Consider the following 19,954-nt stretch of genomic DNA (forward strand, 5'->3'; position numbering starts at 1 on the left):
TTATGTGTTCACCAATTAAACTATGAGCTCTTGGAGGACAGGGTTATCTTTATATCCATGTGCAGAGCAGAATAAAAGTACCTTTGTAAATGTCCAAATATGTTTTTGGACTGAACTAAAAAAGAATATACACAAATCCCTCATAATCATTAATAACTCTTGCTTTGGACCAAAGCTGATTAGAGCTGTTATATCTAGAAGCCATGATATGAAATTATTTACTGCAACTGTGATATTATTTTTTATAAAGATTTTATTTATTTATTTGACAGAGAGAGATCACAGGTAGGCAGAGAGGCAGGCAGAGAGAGAGAAAAGAGGAAGCAAGATCCCCACTGAGCAGAGAGCCTGATGTGGGACTCGATCCCAGGACCCTGAGATCATGACCTGAGCCGAAGGCAGAGGCTTTAACCCACTGAGCCACCCAGGCACCCACAACTGTGATATTATTAATTGAGAAGCATTAGTGTAACAATTACTTGCTGAATTGACCTTACATTCCATTTAGTGCTTTTCTCATTTTGTGACTGTCTCATATCTCGTGTGTATGATTCCATTCTTCCTTATTACCTGTGGTGACTTTTCCTTATATATCATTAGAAAAACTATGCCACATTAGTAATTTTATTCAGCTCAAATCACAAAAGTTTAGTGCCTCATTTGTGCTAGGCATTAAGAGTACAAGGTTGAATAAAACTATCTTCCATCTTCATTGTAAGATAATATGTTTATTAAATACTGTAATAGGAGTATATACAAAGTATAGTTAAACAGAAAATTATACATTGCTGTTGTTTAAGTCTTCATGAGAAGTGGTTTAAGAGGAAAAAAGTGTTTTGGGCAGAGAAAACCACATGAGCATTGGCCGGTAAGTATAAAAGGTAGCTGGTATATTCAGGACCATCATATAGCTTGATGTGACTTCGTAATGGGACAGAAATGGGAGCATGGGAAATGACCATATGCCAAAGAACCTGAATGTCAAGCTGAGAATGTGGATCTCATCATGAAAGCAACGAAGAATCTTTAGAATTTGACAAAAAGCAAAATGACCTAATTAATTTTCATTTTAAGAAATCACTGTATTCATAATGAACAATGGCCTGGAAAAGGGTAAGAAATCAATCAGTGAGGAAGCTATCACTTTGTTAGACAAAAGAAAAATCTATCTTGTGGATCAGATCCCATTTGGTATAGAATGATGTATTTTATCATTCAAACTCCGCACATTTCTGAGAGTGGAAAAAGGCATACCTAATCCTAATTCTAAGTATGTGTAGAGACACTAAATATAAGCAGACTGTCCTAAGCAGAGGGAGATGTCTGGCCACCCTAATTTGGTTAAGTACACATCTGTAAATATAAGCTTTGTATTGTGGAACTTTTTCTGAGTCAACAGATATCAGTCCATTAGAAGGTAATATACCTAGAGTTGCATAGGCTGGCTAGTTTATCATACAGAAGAAAACCTCCTTTAAGGTCATAAATTGAATTTCTCATCAGTTTTTTCACAAATGCCTGTCTCTGACACCAGAAGAGTGGGAATTGCCCCCTATACCTTCTACTTTATATATAAGCCCACCCAGAGAGGAAGAGTAGAAAGAGGGCCACTTAAAAATGCTAGGTATGGGGACACCTGGGTGGCTCAGTTGGTTAAGCAGCTGCCTTCGGCTCAGGTCATGATCCCGGCGTCCTGGGATCGAGTCCCACATCGGGCTCCTTGCCCTCCGCAGGGAGCCTGCTTCTCCCTCTGACTCTGCCTTCCACTCTGTCTGCCTATGCTCGCTCTTGCTCACTCTCTCTCTGACAAATAAAAAAAATCTTTAAAAAAAAAATGCTAGGTATGTAAGGACATTATAAACTCTAAAGCGCTATACACAAGGAGGTTTTTTTCTTTCCCTCTTTTTTAAACTTCCCCATTCCTGAGTGGGGTGATATCCTTATTACTGGAACACTTAACATCCATGGAAATTAATATATACCCATGTTATAAATATCTCATCCACTGGAATTCATTCTGGTACAACTAGATAAGAAGTATGAAAACACTTTGAAAATATGACTGTGCCAAATTAAATGTAAGATTGTAGCATTTTACTACTATTTTCCTATTCCTTTAGAGGTTATTTAATATTTAGTATTTTGAGTTTGAGGTTACTATCTTACATCCTCCATTGATTTTGTTAGAATAAAAACTGCACACACAGTCTGATTAGTAATTTCTTCTTTCAGTATGACAAAGAGATTACTGTCATCAACACAGCAGTGGCATGTTCCAGTAATTCAAGGAATGGAATATTCGATTTGCCAATAACCCCTGGAGAAGAACTGCAAGTCATTGATACCACTGAAGAAAATCTAGTGATTTGTCGCAATTCCAAAGGCAAATGTAAGTTGCTGGCTTATCACACATAAAATATGTCACTGTTTAAAAGAAAAATATCAAAGCATTCTTGCAGCATTCTGGCTATAACTTTCAGATTAGTAATGGTGATTTTTGTTTCTACAGATGGATATGTACTGATTGAACATCTAGATTTCAAGTAAGTGGTTTGCTTTTATACTACAAATCATGAATTCTAAAAAACTTAATGCACTGTTGTGTACATTAGTCTCAAAGAAAGACTACTGAATTTATTTTAATTTAGGAAGTTTTAGGGATGACTTTGGAAGAGACTTTATTCTTGTCTCCTGAGTACATTATGACTTCTCTACAGAGTATAATGATCAAACTGGGTAAGAAATCTGCCACTCACTACTCCATTGGCCTCTACTTTTCTGTCTTCTCAGGCATCAAGGCTGGTCACCTTAGGAAGATCAAGCTCCAATGGCAGGGGCTGCACTAGTAAGGACTAGTCTGAGAGCTCAGACCTGCCTCACCTCAGGTTCAATTGGCATGTCAAATGGGATGGGGGATCTGTGGAAACGGAGAAGAGAAAAACAAACCCTCCACATTCAGATATTGGTTTTACTCCTAAATGGTTATCTTTCAATGTCTACGTCAGTCTCTGTTTCACTGCTGACTCAAGAGAGTATGAAACACTGTGTGTTAGCATTTGAGCATCTATTTAGTGAGCCATAGCCCAAGTTGGAAATCAGGCCTTATGGCACCTAGGCAGCTGTGCAGATGGTTAGTTTCCTTCTAATATTAGCACATGAATGTTTATAATTTCCAGAAGATATTGTGCATTTAAATTGCATTTACTTCTGAGAAGTAAATAGTGTAACCAAGGTCTTTAAAATACTCAGATTTAAGGTATAATCTTAAAATGTAATTATGGCTCAGTCTATAAGTATCCTTAATCAAAAATATCAATGCTGTTCAATATTGGCTCCTTTTGGGAACAGCATGCTAAATAGTAATTTATTCCAAAATGAAGAGCCTGAATATATTTAACACAATTTAAATAATATACATACGCTGTCAATTTAAAACATCCTGTTGTCCAAAGTAAGAAAAATAATTCTATGCCTGAACACCTAAGAAAAAATGAGATGGAGCTGTAAATAACTGCCTAGCCAGGAGATACATTCTACGGGGGCATACAGCTGTTTTAAAAAATGTTGGCATTTTCAACACTGAAAAACTGAACAATTTTGCTCCATTTTTTTTTTTTTTAAGATTTGTATATTTTAGAGAGAGAGCACAAGTGGGAGAGGGAGAAAAGTCTCCAACAGACTCCACACTCAGCATGAAGCCTGACACAGAGCTCTGTCTCACAACTATGAGATCACCATCTGAGCTGAAACCGAGTCAGATGCTTAACCAACGAGCCATCCAGGCACCGCTTTGCTCTGTTCTTTGCCTTCAAGGGATGGAATTAGTCCCATGACCTCATTCTTTATACTGTGAGTCTTTTAAAAATTTTTTCTTAGATTCAGTTAACATACAGTGTATTAGTTTCAGAGGCAGAGGTCAGTGACTCATCAGTTGCATAGAACACTCAGTGCTCGTTACAGCACGTGCCCTCCTTCATGCTATCATCCCACCCACCTCCCCTCCAGCAAGCCTCAGTTTGTTTTCTATAGTTAACAGTCTCTTAGGGTTTGCTGTGAGACTATTTTTTAAGTTTCTAGGTACTTTTATCTTCTTTTTCATGTTCCAAATGGTACTCACCAATAAAAGCCAAGTAGCAGAAGTATTCATAGAGGACAGGGGAATATGGCAGAATACAAGAACTCTAGGCTCGTTTCATCCCATGAATACATCAACCTAAATACCCCAGAAATCCATCTGAAGACCAGTGGACAAATTCCACAATTAAAGGTAGAGAAGAGGCCACACCAAAGAAGGTAGAACGTATGGAAACACAGCTTGGGAGAGAAATGGATCATGGCCTCTGTGGTGGGGAGAGAATCACAGTTGTCTTGTCAAAAAGTGCAAGATGAATTTCCAGAGCAAGTGGCTTGGAATGCGAGTGGGGCCAAATTCCAGCAGGGCTTAAAGCCTGGAGTTTTAAAGGTCAGTGTGCTTGGCTCTGAGAGAGCATGGAGGACACTGGGGCTTCTCTTGGAGAGAGGGCGAGACAGATAGTGCAGGAGCAGTGTGGAAACAGCCATCTGAAGAGCACCTGAGGCACACAGTAGGGAGGTTAGTTGCTTAGCTCTAAGCATGTCTCAGGAGAGCATTCAGGGAAGACCCCTCCAGGGACAAAGGAACTGATACAGCCATTTCTCTCCCCCACCCCTCAGCATAAGCACAGAGCCACCTGCAGGAACCAGCACAGCTCCATATTCACTACCTAACTTGCTTACACCAAGTCCCCCCCACCTACCCAAGCTTGGAAGAACTACTTTTCCTAGTCTGCTTGCCTCAGTAGGGCGGCAAGCCTCATCCCCCAGAAGACCAGCCCAAATCCCTGGCAATATCCCATCTCCCAACCTGGGAGTTTTGTGAGACCTCAGTTCCAGTGGCAACAGTGACAGGTCTCATTTCTAGTTAAAAACACAACATTCAGCCCAGGGCCACAGCCCACAACAGGCAAAGAGAACCTCTGCAGACAACTGGCCTGAAGATAAACCAGCCAGAGTTCTGGAGACACTCCCAGAAGCACCAGGCCTGGGGAACAGAGGATACTATACTGCAGGACACTACAGAACCTCTTCTTAAAGCTATTACCCTCAAGAACAGGAGATGTAACTGACTTTCTTAATACAGAAACAGGCATAGAGACTTAGACAAAATGATTAGAAGAATCTGTCCCAAATAAAAGGACAAGCCATGGTTGGAAATCTAAGCAGAAGAGATACAAGTAACATGCCTGATAGAGAATATAAAGCAAAAATCATCAGGATACAGGACTTGAGAAAAGAGTGGAGGACATCAGTGAGATCCTTAACACAGAGATAAGGAATAACACAGAAGGGATAAAGGACTCAATAAATGAAATGAGAAATAGGTTTGGTGGAATGAACAGCAGGCTGGAGGAAGCAGAGGAATGTATTAATGACCTAGAAGACAGAGTCAGGGATAGTAATCAAGCTGACTACAAGAAAAAATATACAAAACAAGAACAGACTTAGGGAACTTAATGATTCCATCAAACATAGTAACAGTCATATTTTAGGAGTCACAGAAGAAAGAGAGAAAAGGAGGTCGAGAATTTGACGAAATAGCTGAAAACTTCCTTAATCTGGGGAAGGAAATGGGCACAGAGAACCACCAACAAAAGCAGATCTATATCAAGACATAATGTAATTAAAACTCGTAAAAGCAGCAAGACAAAGGACTTAAATACAATGGAAACCCATGAGGCTATCAGTGGACTTTTTTTCATAGAAACTTTGAATATATCATGCCATTCTCTTCTGGCTTGCAAAGTGCTGAATGGGAAAAATCTGTAGCCAACAATTCTCTAACCAGCAAGGCTATCATTCAGAATAGAGGAGAGAGTTTCCCAAACACTAAAGGAGTTCATGACCACTAAATCAGCCCTGCAAGAAATATTAAAGGGGACTCTTTGAGCAGAAAGACTAAAATGACAATATGACAAAAGTGGTAAAAATGAATATTTCTGTGAAAAACTGGTCAAGAAATTCACAAAATAGAAGGATGTACAGCAGGACAACAATACCTAAAACATGGGGAAGAAAGGGGTCAAGAATGGGTTCAAACTTTAAACGACAATCAACGTAATATAGACCCCCTACGCAGATATTACACACAAAACTAATGGTTACCACAAATCAAAAGCAACTAATAAATATGCAAACAAAAAAAAGAAAAGAAATCCAAATATATCACTAAAGAAAGCCAGCAAATTCTGAAAGACAAGGATCAGAGAAATCTTCAGAACCAACGGCAAAACAAGTAATAAAATGGCAATACATATCTATCAATAGTTTTTTGAATGTAAGTGGACTAAACAAAAAGCACAGGATGACAGAATGAATAAAAAATTTAAAAACACCCAAGACCTGGGGTGCCTGGGAAACTCAGTCCATTAACCTGCTCACTCTTGATTTCAACTTGGGTCATTATCTCAGGGTCCTGGAACTGAGCCCCATGTGTGGCTCCTCACTCAGCAGGGTATCCGCTTCAGAATTCTCTCTCCCTCTCTCCCCTCATCCAAATAAATAAATCTTTTTTTTTTTTTTTTAAGAAGACCCATCTATGTCTTGCCTATAACAGATTCATTTTAGACTTAAAGACACCTGCAGATACAAAGCAAAGGATGGAGAAACATCATGCAAGTTGATGTCAAAAGAAAGCCAGGGCAGTCATGCTTCTATCAGACAAAATAGACTCTAAAAACAAAGACTGTAACAGGAGACAAAGAAGGACACTACAAAATCATAAAGGGGACAAACCAATGAGAAGTTACAATAATTATAAATATTTATGCACCCAACACAGAATCACCCAAATACATAAAACAGTGAGTAAAAAACATAAACTAACCAATTCAATAACAGCAAGGGACTTTTAACACCCCACTGACATCAATAGACAAATCAACAGAAAATCAAGGAGACAATGGTTTTAAAGGACACCGCAATAAGACAAAAGAAAGAAATAAAAGGCATTCAAATCAGTAAGGAAGAAGTAAAACTTTCACTATTTGCAGATGATACAGTGCTATATATAGAAAACCCAAAAGAGTCCACAAAAAAACCTGCTAGAACTGATAAATTCAATAAAGTCACAGGATACAAATTCAATGTACAGAAATCTGTAGCATTTCTATACACCAGTAATGAAGCAGCAGAACGAGAAATTAACAATCCCATTTACAATTGCACCAAAAATAATAAGATACCTAGGAAGAAATCTAACCAAAGAGGTGAAAGATCTGTACTCTGAAAACTATGAAACACTCATCAAAGAAATTGAAGACAACATAAAGAAATGGAAAGACATCCCATGCTCATGGATGGGAGGAACAAATAATGTTGAAATGTCTATACTACCCAAATGTCTATACTACCCAAAATACTACACATTTAATGCAAACCCTATCAAAATACCAACAGCATTTTTCACACAACTAAAACAATCCTAAAATTTGTATGGAACCACAAAAGATCTCAATTAGCCAAAGCAATCTTGAAAAAGCAAAGCAAAGCTGGAGACGTCACAATTCCATACTTCAAATTATATTACAAAGCTGTAGTATAACAAAACAGTAACAAAAACTGACACCAAAACAGATACATAAATAGACAATGCAAAAGACTTCAGCAAAAGTTTGCTACTACTGCTACAGGAATTCAGAAAGTCACAGGACATAAAATCTATACACAGAGGCCAGTTGTATTTCTATACACTACCAATGATGCAAAAAAAGAGAAATCCAAGGAATCAATCCTATTTAACAACTGCACCAAAAAACCAAAGAGGTAAAGGAACTCTGAAAACTATAGAACACTTATGAATGACATTGAGGAAGATACAAAGAAATGGAAAAACATTCCATGTTCATGGACTGGAAGAACAAATATTGTTAAAATGTCTATGCTACCCAAAGCAATCTACACATTCAATGCAATCCCTATCAAAATACCATCACCTTTTTTCACAAAGCTGGAACAAACAATCCTAAAATTTGTATGGAACCGGAAAAGACCCTGAGTAGCCAAAGGAATGTTGAAAAAGAAAACCAAAGCGGAGGCATCATAATTCTGGACTTCAAGCTGTATTACAAAGTTGTCATCATCAGGACAGTATTGTACTGGCACAAAAACAGACACATAGATCAATGGAACAGAAAATTGAGCCCAGAAATGGACCCTCAACTATATGGTCAACTAATCTTTGACAAAGCAGGAAAGAATATCCAATGGAAAAAAGTCTCTTCAACAAATAGTGCTGGGACAACTGGACAGCCAAATGCAAAGAATGAAACTGGACCACTTTCCTACACCATACACAAAAATAAACTCAAAATGAATAAAAGACCTAAATGTGAGAAAGGAATCCATCAAAATCCTAAAGGAGAACACAGACAGCTACCTCTTTGACCTCAGCCACAGCAACTTCTTGGTAGACATGTCTCCAAACGCAAGAGAAACAAAAGCAAAAATGAACAACTGGGACTCCATCAAGATAAAAAAAAGCTACACACATTCAATGCAAAGAAAATAGTCAACAGAACTAAAAGGGAACCTACGGAATGGGAAAAGATATATGCAAATGTCTTATCAGATAAAGGGCTAGTACCCAGAAATCGGTAAAGAACTTATCAACAACTTATTGCCAACACCCCAAAAACAAAAAAATCCAGTCAAGATATGAGCAGAGGCGTAAACAGACGTTTCTCCAAATAAGACAAATGGCCAATAGACATATGAAAAAATGCTCCATATTACCCGGCATCAGGGAAACAAAATCAAAACCACTGTAGGAAAAAAAACCACACACATACACACACACAATGAGCTACCACCTCACATCAGTCAGAATGGCTAAAATCACTAACTCAGGAAATGACAGATGTCGGCAAGGATGTGGAGAAAGGGGAACCCTCTTATACTGTTGATAGGAATGGAAACTGGTGCAGCCATTATGGAGGCTCCTCAGAAAGTTAAAAATAGAACTACCTATGACCTAGCAATTGCACTACCAGGTATTTAACCAAAGGATACAAACATAGTGATTCGATAGGGCACATATAACTCAACATTTGTAGCAACAAAATCCACAATAGCCAACTTATGGAAAGAGCCCAGACATCCATTGATGGATGAATGGATAAACATATGGTCTATATATACAATGGAACATTACTCAGCCATCAAGAATGAAATTTCATCAAAGAATGAAATCTTTCCATTTGCAACAATGTGGATGGAACCAGAGGGTATTATGCTAAGTGAAATAAGTCAGGCAGAGAAAGACAAATGCCAGATGACTTCATTCATGTGGAATTAAAAAAAAAAAAAACAGATGAACACAGGGGAAGGGAAGGAAAAGTAAAATAAGATGAAAATAGAAAGGGAGGCAAACCATAAGAGATACTGAACTCTAGGAAACAAACTGAGGGTTGTTGGAAGGGAGGGGTGGTGCATGGGGAAAGGGATAATTGAGAGACAAGCATTAAGGAGGGCACTTAGTATGTTGTATGCAACTGAAGTTGTTGTATGCGACTGATGAGTCACAGAATTCTACCCCTAAAACTAATAATAGGTGTATGTTAAATAAATTGAATTTTAACAAAGAATAAAAAAACAGACACATAGATCAGTGGAAAAGAATATAAAATCCAGAAATAAACCCAACAATTACACGGTCAATTAATCTTCTACAAAGCAGGAAAAAAACATCCAACAGGAAAAAGATGGTCTCTTCAACAAATGGTGTTGGGACAGCAACATGCAAAAGAAAGAAACTGGACCATCTTCTTCTTCTTTTTTTTTTTTTTTTAAAGATTTTTTTTTTTTTTTTTTACTTGGCAGGTAGAGATCACAAGTAGGCAGAGAGGCAGGCAGAGAAAGAGAAGAGGAAGCAGGCTCCCTGCTGAGCAGAGAGCCTGATATGGGGCTCCATCCCAGGACCCTGGGATCATGACCTGAGCCGAATGCAGAGGCTTTAACCACTGAGCTACCCAGGTGCCCGTGGACCATCTTCTTATACTATACACAAAAATAAACTTAAAATGGATTAAGGACCTAGATGTGAGACCTGAAACCATAAAAATGCCAGAAGAGAGCACAGGCTGTACTTTCTCTGACACTGGCCATAGCAACTTTTTTCTAGATATGTTACTGGGGCAAGGGAAACAAAAGCAAAACTTAAACATTAGGACTACATCAAAATAAAAAGCTTCTCCACAGTGAAGGAAACACTCAAAAAACCAAAAAGGCAACCTACAGAATGGAAGAAGATATTTACAAATGACATACCTGATGAAGAGTTGATACCCAGGGGCACCCGGGTGGCTCAGTCGGTTAAGCCTCTGCCTTCAGCCTAGGTCATGATCTCAGGGGCCTGGGATAGAGCCCCATAGCCGGCTCTCTCCTCAGCAGGGAGCCTCCCCCGCCCCACTCTGCCTCTCTGCCTACTTGTGATCTCTTTCTCTCTCTGTCGAATAAATAAAATCTTAAAAAAAAGTTGATATCTAGAATACATAAAAAACTAATAAAGTCACCCCCCAAAACCAAAAACAAATAATCCAGTTTAAAAATGGGCAGAAGACATGAACAGACATTTCTCCAAAGAAGACATACAGACGGCCAACAGACCCATGACAGCATGTTCAACATTACTCATCATCAGGGAAATGCAAATCAGAACTATAATAAGATATCACTTCATACCTGTGAGAATAGCTAAAATCAACAACACAAGAAACAACAGGTGTTGTTAAGGATGTAGGGGAAAAGGATGCCTCATGCACTGTTGGTGGGAATGCAAACTGGCGCAGCCCTTGTGGAAAACCGTATGAAGGTTCCACAAAAAGTTCAAAATAGAATTACTATATTACCCAGAAATCACACTACTGGATATTTACTCAAGAAAACAAAAACATTAAATCAAAGGATACATGCACCCAACAGCCAAATTATGGAAGAAGCCCAAATGTCCATCAATGTCCATCAACCAATGAATGAATAAGGAAGGGGTGTGTGTGTGTGTGTGTGGTGGATATTACTCAGCCAAAAAAATAAAAAAATCTTGCCATCTGCAATGATGTGTATAATGCTAGGGAGTATAATGCCAAGTGAACTAAAATGAAGAAAGACAAATACCATATGATTTCACTCAAATTCACTCAAATTTGAGAAAAAAAACAAATGAGTGAAGGGGGAAAAAAGAGACAAACCAAGAAACAGACTTTCAACTAGGGAACAAACTCATGGTTACCAGCAGGGAAGAGGGTGGGGGGATGTGTGAAATAGGTGATGGAGATTAAGGAGTGTACTTGCCATGATGAGTACAGGGTAATTAAGAACTTAAAAAACAAAGTATTCAAAGTTCAGAGAAGAAAATAGGCAAAATTATAAATAACAGCGATAACAAACAAGATATGAATGAAATGCCTACAAGATTAAGATATGTTTTACAGATAAAATGACACTGAAATTTAGTCTTTATATGCAAGTATGTTAGCTGGACAAGGGGCACCCCCAGATGGAAAATCCATGCTGTGTCTGGTGGGAGATGGCAAGAGCTGCAATGGGGTAGAAGTTGCAACTAGAATATGACAGAATTCATTTGGGCTTTTTCCTTAGAGTGAGGAGCCAAACAAAGATCTTAAGCAGGAAAGCAGTGTCCAATGTTTAGAGAGGAAGGAAGAAAAACTATCACAGCAACACAGGTGATAGACTGAAGAAACTAGTTATTTTTGCAATATTCTAGACAAAAAGCCTTAAGTTAAGATAGCAGCAATAGAACTATCTAGTATAGGAGCCCCAACAGAAGTGGTAAAGAGACAGAATGTCAGGGCACCTGGATCGATCAGTCAGTTAAGCATCTGCCTTCAGCTCAGGTCATGATCCCAGGGTCCTGGGATCAAGTCCTGCATCGGGTTCCCTGCTCAGCAGCGAGACTGCTTCTCCCTCTGTCCCCTCCCCCTCTGCTCCTGCTCACTTTCAAAAATAAATAAAATCTTTAGAAGTACAAGTGGAAGAGAGAATTAGGGAATGACTCAGATTTCTTTTTTGAGAGATAAGGCTGGTACCAAAGACTGGGAATATATTTCTGCTTGGACCTCCTCTGAATTAAATCTGCTACTCCAGTGCAAGTGTAGCCCTCTCCCATACTGCAAGAAAAGACCTGTTACAGTGTGCACTGTAGATTAGGCTAAGTATGGCCTGTGGGCAAGGTGGTAAGTGAGAGGCTAAGCCAAGACCTTTCTTGCAATAATCCTGTCCAAGAGTAAGAAACCATGAATCACTCTTGTCACCTCATCACAGGGTCTCTTGTTCTAATTTAATAGCTCAGCTCTAAGTCTCAATTTCCTCAGTAAAACAGGGCTAGAAGCACTCAACTTGTCTACTTTGCAGTGTTGTTATCAGGCTATAATATATAAACAAAATATAAACAAAAATGTCTTAAAATCCTTAGTATGTAATGCCGTATAATTATTATTTAATACCTGGTCTTTCAGTAGTTGGAAGATGTTAGAAACAAAAATACGATTTTGACATTCAAATCTTAAGACCTGAAAGAAGGGCTGGGATATTATGGGTAAATTGAATATTTTCTCTGTTTTTAAAATATGAATCATTTGGTCTAATAGAAGCTAGTATCTAATTACTATTGATTGATATGGATAGGTTTTTTGGAAGAATAGCTACTTCTATTGATTCTATCTATAATCAATGTGGTTATAGGTCTATTTCACTGATGTCAGCCACATTTCTTCCATTCTTTAAATCATGGCATTAAATTAAACTTCTCACTAATGTACCAGGTTTTTAAATGTAAACACTGTAATGTCGCTGCTGCCCAAGCAGATGCCGTCTGTCTCCTAGAAACCGTAACCTAGCATAATACTTAAAGATGGACTTTTAAATTTTGTATAAAATATATCTTTGTATATATTATATACAATAATTGTATAATATATACAAAGATAAATAGATAACAACATTCAAAGGAACTTGATCCTAACAGAGGCTAACACGGGCACACTCCAATTCATTTATAGGGTCAGGCCTCCAGCAACCTGTAAACGTGTACCAACAAAACCTTCCCTTCCTCCTCCTTTTTTAAAAAATATTTTATTTATTTATTTGACAGAGAGAGATACAGTGAGAGAGGAAACACAAGCAGAGGGAGTTGGAGAGGGAGAAGCAGGCTTCCCGCGGAGCAGGGAGTCCGACACAGAAGTCGATTCCAGGACCACTGAATCATGACCTGAGCCTGAAGGCAGATGCTTAACAACTGAGCCACCCAGGCACCCTCCCTTCCCCCTTTTGAGTATCTCTGTGAAACACTTGGCTCTTCCAAGATGACATAGCATTCTCTTGACAAGGCCCTCTCCTGCACATCTTAAGAACATTTAAACACAGATTCTGGGGCACCTGCGTGGCTCAGTCAGTTAAGCATCTGCCTTCAGCTCAGGTCATGACCCCAAGACCCTGGGATTGAGGCCCATGTGAGGCTCTCTGCTTAGCAGGGAGCCTGCTTCTCCCCCTCAGCGGCTCCCCCTGCTTGTGCATGCACACTCTGTCAAATAAATAAAATCTTAAAAAAAATAATAAAACATAGATTCTAAGGGGGAGAAAAGGAAGAGAAAACAATGACCATATAATGGCACTCCTAGAAAGTGCTTGTTAAAGGGTAGGAATGATATTTTCTTCAGTTTCTTCCAACATCCGTTTTCTTTTCAAACTTCCTATAATAAGCATCCATACCCATGCAATTTAGGAAAAAAGGAAAAACATTTTAACTAATCAAGTTTGCATTAAGCAAATTAAATCTTTACTTATATATGTTTTTAATGAGGGTTAGAGTACAATGTTTTTTAGATAGTTTCATTTAGATAAGTATGAATGGTGTATCATTATAAGTACATAGACTCACATCTACATTGTCCATTCTCTAGCGTAGGCAGCCCTTAGTGTGAAGTTCTACTTTTAGTCTGAGGTACTTTTCCTTCCTATTCTCTGGCTATGGTAGACAGATTTTTTCCCTCTGTGGTCCTTGTGCCCTGGTGTTATTCCTGTAAACATGTGACTTAGCAAATGGGACTTTACAGATGAAATTAAGGTTGCTAGCCAGTTGACCTTAAAACCGAAAGATGATCTGAGTGAGACCAATTTAATCACAGGGGCCCTTCAAATCCCAAGAGCAAAGCAGAAGAGTCAGCTCCCCAGTCAGAGAAATATAGTGACAGAAGAGGTGGGAGAGATTCAAAACATGAGTCCCCTTTGCTAACCTTAAGGATGAAGGGAACCACAGGCCTCGGTATGATGGTGCCCTCTAGAAGCTGCAAATGAGCCCTAGCCAACAGCCACAGAAGAAATGGGACTTCTATCCCACAGCAGTGTGGAACTAAATTTTGCCCATAACCTGAAAGAGGCTTGAAACAGACTACTTCCCAGAGCCCAACCCTACCAGTGCTTTGGTTTTCAAGCCTTGTGTGACCTGAAGAAACAACACCGAAGTTCTGACTTACAGAACTGTAAGATAATAAATTTGTGTTAAGTCACTAAGTTTTTGTAATTTGTTATAGCATCAATAGAAAATATAACAGCTAAAGATAGAAACTACAATGTATGACAAAAGTTAATTCTTCAAGGAAACCTAGGCAATATTTTTCTACAAAAGCTTTCTCTGTAACTATTAACTGACATGTAGAATATTAGCTTAATGACTCAGCAGAAACAAAAATAGCTTTCACATTAACCAGAGACTTTAATTTGATTTTGTGAAAAAAGCTTATAAGCAATCAAGCTGTTTTTCTCTTTTGTTTGTTACCTATAAGTACGCACAGTGCAAATATTAATCAGGGAGAACCTGTAACTATGAAATGCTATGTTGTTCAAGATGACATCTTTACCATGTGGTTACTGGAAGACAGAGCCTTCCCACTGATCATTTAACACCCACAAAAAATACATAACAAACAAAACTGAAATTTGAATCTATGGTTATTAAAACACAAAAGCATTTGAAGTTGGGGCTTTTTTCTTTTTTCCTGAAATAAATTATAAAGAGTGATTCCAATTTCAAAGGTTTTAAAAAAGATTTTAATAGATATATATCAAGTGCTTCAACAGGTGACTCAGCCTATGGAGTATTTTTTCTTTTTCAAAAATAGGCTAAGAAAGAATGAACATAGGATATTCTTGAAAATGTTTTGACTAATATCCAATCTTGCATTTTCTTATGATTGTCATGGTCATAACCTAATGGCTATCAACTTTCAGTTTTATTTGTTGCACTCAAAATTCACTGTATGATATTTAAGCATACATGACAAAGAACACAGGCATTCTTCTTAAAACAATATTTAGATTACTCTGCTTAGAGTTCACAGTTCTCTAACAATTTTACATTAAACACGCAAAACATTGTACAACCAGAGAGATTTGTGAACAGTCTTGAGAGAAAGCTGTATTTTGGTACATTAAGGCAGACTCAGCCAACAACTTAAGTAGTTCTGGATATTTGTTGCCACAAAAGACAAGTTCAAAATTTGAATATTTGATGTTTTCAAGAAATTTTAAGTCACTTAAAATAAGAATACCATAATTCGTGAAACTGTGATCTTAAACGTTTTTACCACTATATTCTTACCACATTAGACTTCTAAAATCAAGATAGTCATCCTATCTGTATCAAAGATTTCTATTAAAAAGAAGAAAGGAAGGGATTTACCTTAAATATGATGATAAACCCTGTATTTAAGTAAGGGCCCTCAAACAGTTTCTCACACACGTCTGTGAGGTAGGTTATCGTCCACATTTTGTAAAAGAAAATCCAACCAAACTGAGAATCACATTCCAAATTAATTTTTGTTCTTTGCTCTGCATTATTTCTTGCCTTTACAAACATTTGAACTGTAAAGATTGTTAATCACTGCATTCATTTTAAAAACATGAGAAAGCAGCCAAAGTTTCACCAAAGTGACTTAAGAAGTAAAACAACATAAAGGCAACAGAAAAATACATCCAGTGAACAGCTTCTGACAGTATAGGGTGAGGTATAGTCAAAGGAGCCTGAAAACCAAACAGGCAAAAGCAAACAATGTAACCATCTGTGGAGGGCAGAACTGAGGGAAAACAAGAGCAATTAGAAAAAACAACTTCAGACAAATTTTTGACTAATTATTACTATTCCTATAATTTGAGAAGGCACAATTAAGGTGTTTTGTTTAGAGCAATTAATCTATTTTTTTTTCCATTCAGGAAAATGTTATCCATCTAGAAGAATGGCCTTTCTTTATAACAAAATTAACTTAAAAGGGATTTTTAGCTGTGAGAAATAAACTCTTATAAGCAGCAAAAATTAACTATGTAATTCTCTGGGGCGAGACCATTCCTGTGCCTCCTTGAAATTTTAAATCAACACAAAGCAGTTAACCTTGCAAAATCACACAGATAAACCTTGTCAAAATCCTGTGTATGTTCAGAAAAGTTTTCATGCTAAGATACTCTACAAATACTTCAGCTTTTTTTCCTGGAAAGAACACACTATTCTGGGGTTTCCTTAATTGCACTTTAAATGTAACTGAAATTTACCTATCTTGTTTGTCCAAATACTCATGAGCTACCTCCGCAAAACCTAAACTGCTTTGAATATAAACAGTAGTTACCCAAAATCCCATCACAGTCACGGCTGCAAAATGGCACTGCTCTGCAAGTGGGGCAGTAAATACGAACACTGGCTCACTACGTTAATACCGGCCCACAGTCTGGTAACTTCTAGACTCAGGCTGACACTTATCAGGTTCTGGCTGAAAAAGTTTAATTAAAACTCAGTCCAGTCTCAACTGTGAGTCTGGTTCTTTATGCTCTTACTGTTTACTTTATGCTATTACTGTTCAGTGGCATCAAATCCATCAAGATTATATGTGGAAAGGCTAGTAAGGAAGCCAGGAACTTGTTCAAGTAACGTATCATTTTTTTAAAGCTCATCAAACATTACATTTCTGGGAGAATATCAAGCCAATAATAATTAGGTAGTTTGTGAACAGAGATATACTCTATGAAAACAGTGTTTATCATCTAAATACCTATACAAAATGAAAAATTATCAATGTGTACATGAAATTTAGATAAACCTAATTCAGATAACAGTCAAAAACTATTATAATTTAAGATAGGGGCTGCAGCTAGTTTTACTTTTTATAAAAGACTGTGCTACAAGGATCAAGTAAATAAAATTAAAGGAAGAATCATGCTTAAAACACCTTCAGTATTTTATAAGCACCCTCAATAATTCAAAAGTACTTATAAATATCAATATACTAATCATAAATAATTTTAGTTAGTATAATCAACCGGTTCCAATAATTAAGAAATATTCAGTTAAGACTACTTTATGTCACTCAAAGACTTGAAAGCAATACATCTGGGTTTATTACTCAACTCCTCAGATGTTTCAGTGATTCAGACTGTTCTCCCCTTGAGGAAGGTGGGATAGAAAGAGCAGTGATCACTGCTGAATACTTGTATGGCATTAAAGCTTTATGAAGAGCTTTGTGGTCCTGCTTCCTCAACTACAAAATGGTTATACCTCACAAGGTTACTGTAGTGTATTAACTATATTAATAGACATGGTCTCTGGATCTAAAAATCACTATAAAAAAGTATGGAACACTTCTAATACTTCAAATCAGTAATATTTTGCTTATGCCAAGTGCACATGATGTTTTAACACGTTCAGTTTTCTAGATGACTTTTGCCATTTGTATTCTAGAGGACAGCTGTATTTAAATTTTTTTTCAAGTATAAACCTTTAAAATGCCTCACCAAACAAATACAGAACATTGACACTAGTATAAAATCTCTAAATATATAAAAAGTGAACACTAACACAATCATACAAAAAAGGCAAAGACAGAACTTTAAAGCTCAAAGGTACCTTGTAAGCCTTTTAGCCTATCCTCCCACTATAGAGGTTACAAACTGAGGTCCAACATAGGTGTGATTTACTAACAGATTGCACATATTCCTCATCCAGAATTTCTAATAGAGCCTCTGAGAACGATTATTAAAATAAATTACCTTCCCTATTTAAAAAGTCACAGAATGACAGAATGACCAGGTAAAGATAAGCCAGATTGAAAAGGTGGAGTTCTTTAAAAACAAAAACAGACAAAACCATGAACATGGTTTGCATTTAGATACTGAGATTTCACAGCCATCAACAGGATTTAAATTATTAACCAGTGGCAGACAAAGATACCGTATCTGTGGGAAGCATATTCTAAGCTTTTCTATTTTATAAGTGGAAGGTACAGTGCTGATATTAACTCCGTATACTGCACATTAATAGAAGCTACAGATAAATTCAAATAGTCAGAAAACCTGTAACAGTTGTCTATGATTATTTTCTTAATTATGTCTCTTCCAATATAAAAACAAAAAAAGTCTATGTTCCCTGAGTACAAACTGGCTAGAGAATAAGAAAAAGCAACCCACAATTATGCAGCTCTTATGGGAACCCTATTTGCAGAAAATGGAGAATTTCTGTAAAACATACAGCCAATTCTCTGACAGAGAAATACTGGTACTTCCAATTAATTTAGGCTCCTAGATTCTTGTTATAGCAGACTAATACCAAGGAACAAAACACTTGAGGTTACAAAAGTGTGCCAAAAGTTTGTTGATCAAAACAAAATCCAACTTGAAATAGGTTTGCCTACCTCCCCATTCAATTTATCTGTTCCTCCGTTAAAGATTACAGGAATTAGATCTAAATATGGTGTCCTGTATTTAGAAAATGTTCATGGACTATATAGTTTGAAAGTGAGAATCAATGTCATAGACTCATTGCCTACAAAGCCATAGAGCCATAATAAGCATTAGTCACTAGTTTCTTAGGCCTTTTTTTTTTTTTTACAAGTAATCTGCTTTAAGTTTTCTCAGCTATCCATTCAACACAACAAATAATAAATTTTGCTCCCAAACAATACCACAACCTGGTTAAGAAAATCAAGGTGCTATGAAACACATCATAGACACAAAATTTTGTTTAGGCCAGCATTTGCTCAAATGAGTATGTCCACAGGTTAAAATGAAATTTTTCTGATTCTGAACCATATTCTCTCCAGCAACTGGTAAGAAGAAAAGATACCTTAATTCTATTCTTTCCTATGTTAATTATCATCATATAATTACATATATTATTATATATATGTAATATACATATTACATACATATTATGATTAATTAATTATAGCAACCTGGAACAGTAACTTTCCTAAAATAGTATTTTCCAAATTTGCCTTTTCCCATGGAATATTAAGATTAAAAGTAGTTAAATTAATTTGGGGGAAGCAGGGTTAAAGTTTTCTTTTTTTCACTGAAGGACTTTTCAAAGTCTTTAATTCTCATATCCACTCCATCCTCAAGCAAGAGTGTGGCGTATAACACTTTCCAAACTTGCTCAATGGACTCGTTTTTCAGCACAGCACCTCAGGGATACAGTGTGGGAAATGCTATTGTAGAACCTTATGGAGTTCATTTCCATGATGTAGCTAACTCTTTATAACCTAATAATAGAAGCTCTCCTCCAAAATCTTTTCCTGAAGAAATTCTTCCCACCACAGATCTAACAACCACATACCACACCCCTGATTAACCAGCTTACAAGATTGAAATGTGGGAATTTAGCAACTGATTCTTTCCCTTTTCCTGCCCATTAGCAACAAAAGCCTCCTATGATATTGTTCCGGCCCCTATTATGTCATACTGAGCCTCCTGAAATCTCCTCAATATAATGCAATTTACTGTACCTTCTAGATTCAGAGTAGCTGTGCTTTAAAAATGTAAGCATAAGAGAACTGAAACTGCAACCCTGGTTCTCCTAAAATTCAACAGATAGCCATCAAAATGT

The 19,954-nt window shown here is 37.2% G+C and overlaps 1 protein-coding gene across 1 annotated transcript in view; it reads left to right on the forward strand.

Annotated features, from left to right (window-relative positions):
• Positions 1-3,668, forward strand: part of FYB2 (FYN binding protein 2) — a 122,484-nt gene extending 118,816 nt beyond the window's left edge. The window contains exons 19-21 of the mRNA XM_032303005.1: positions 2,233-2,389; positions 2,510-2,543; positions 2,791-3,668. Of these exons, the coding sequence (XP_032158896.1) occupies positions 2,233-2,389; positions 2,510-2,543; positions 2,791-2,812 (213 nt within the window). The 3' untranslated portion in view covers positions 2,813-3,668. The remainder of the gene's footprint in view (positions 1-2,232; positions 2,390-2,509; positions 2,544-2,790) is intronic.
• The last annotated feature ends 16,286 nt before the right edge of the window (positions 3,669-19,954 follow it).

This window comes from Mustela erminea, chromosome 10, assembly GCF_009829155.1.
Source record: "Mustela erminea isolate mMusErm1 chromosome 10, mMusErm1.Pri, whole genome shotgun sequence".
Taxonomy (NCBI): Eukaryota; Metazoa; Chordata; class Mammalia; order Carnivora; family Mustelidae; genus Mustela; species Mustela erminea.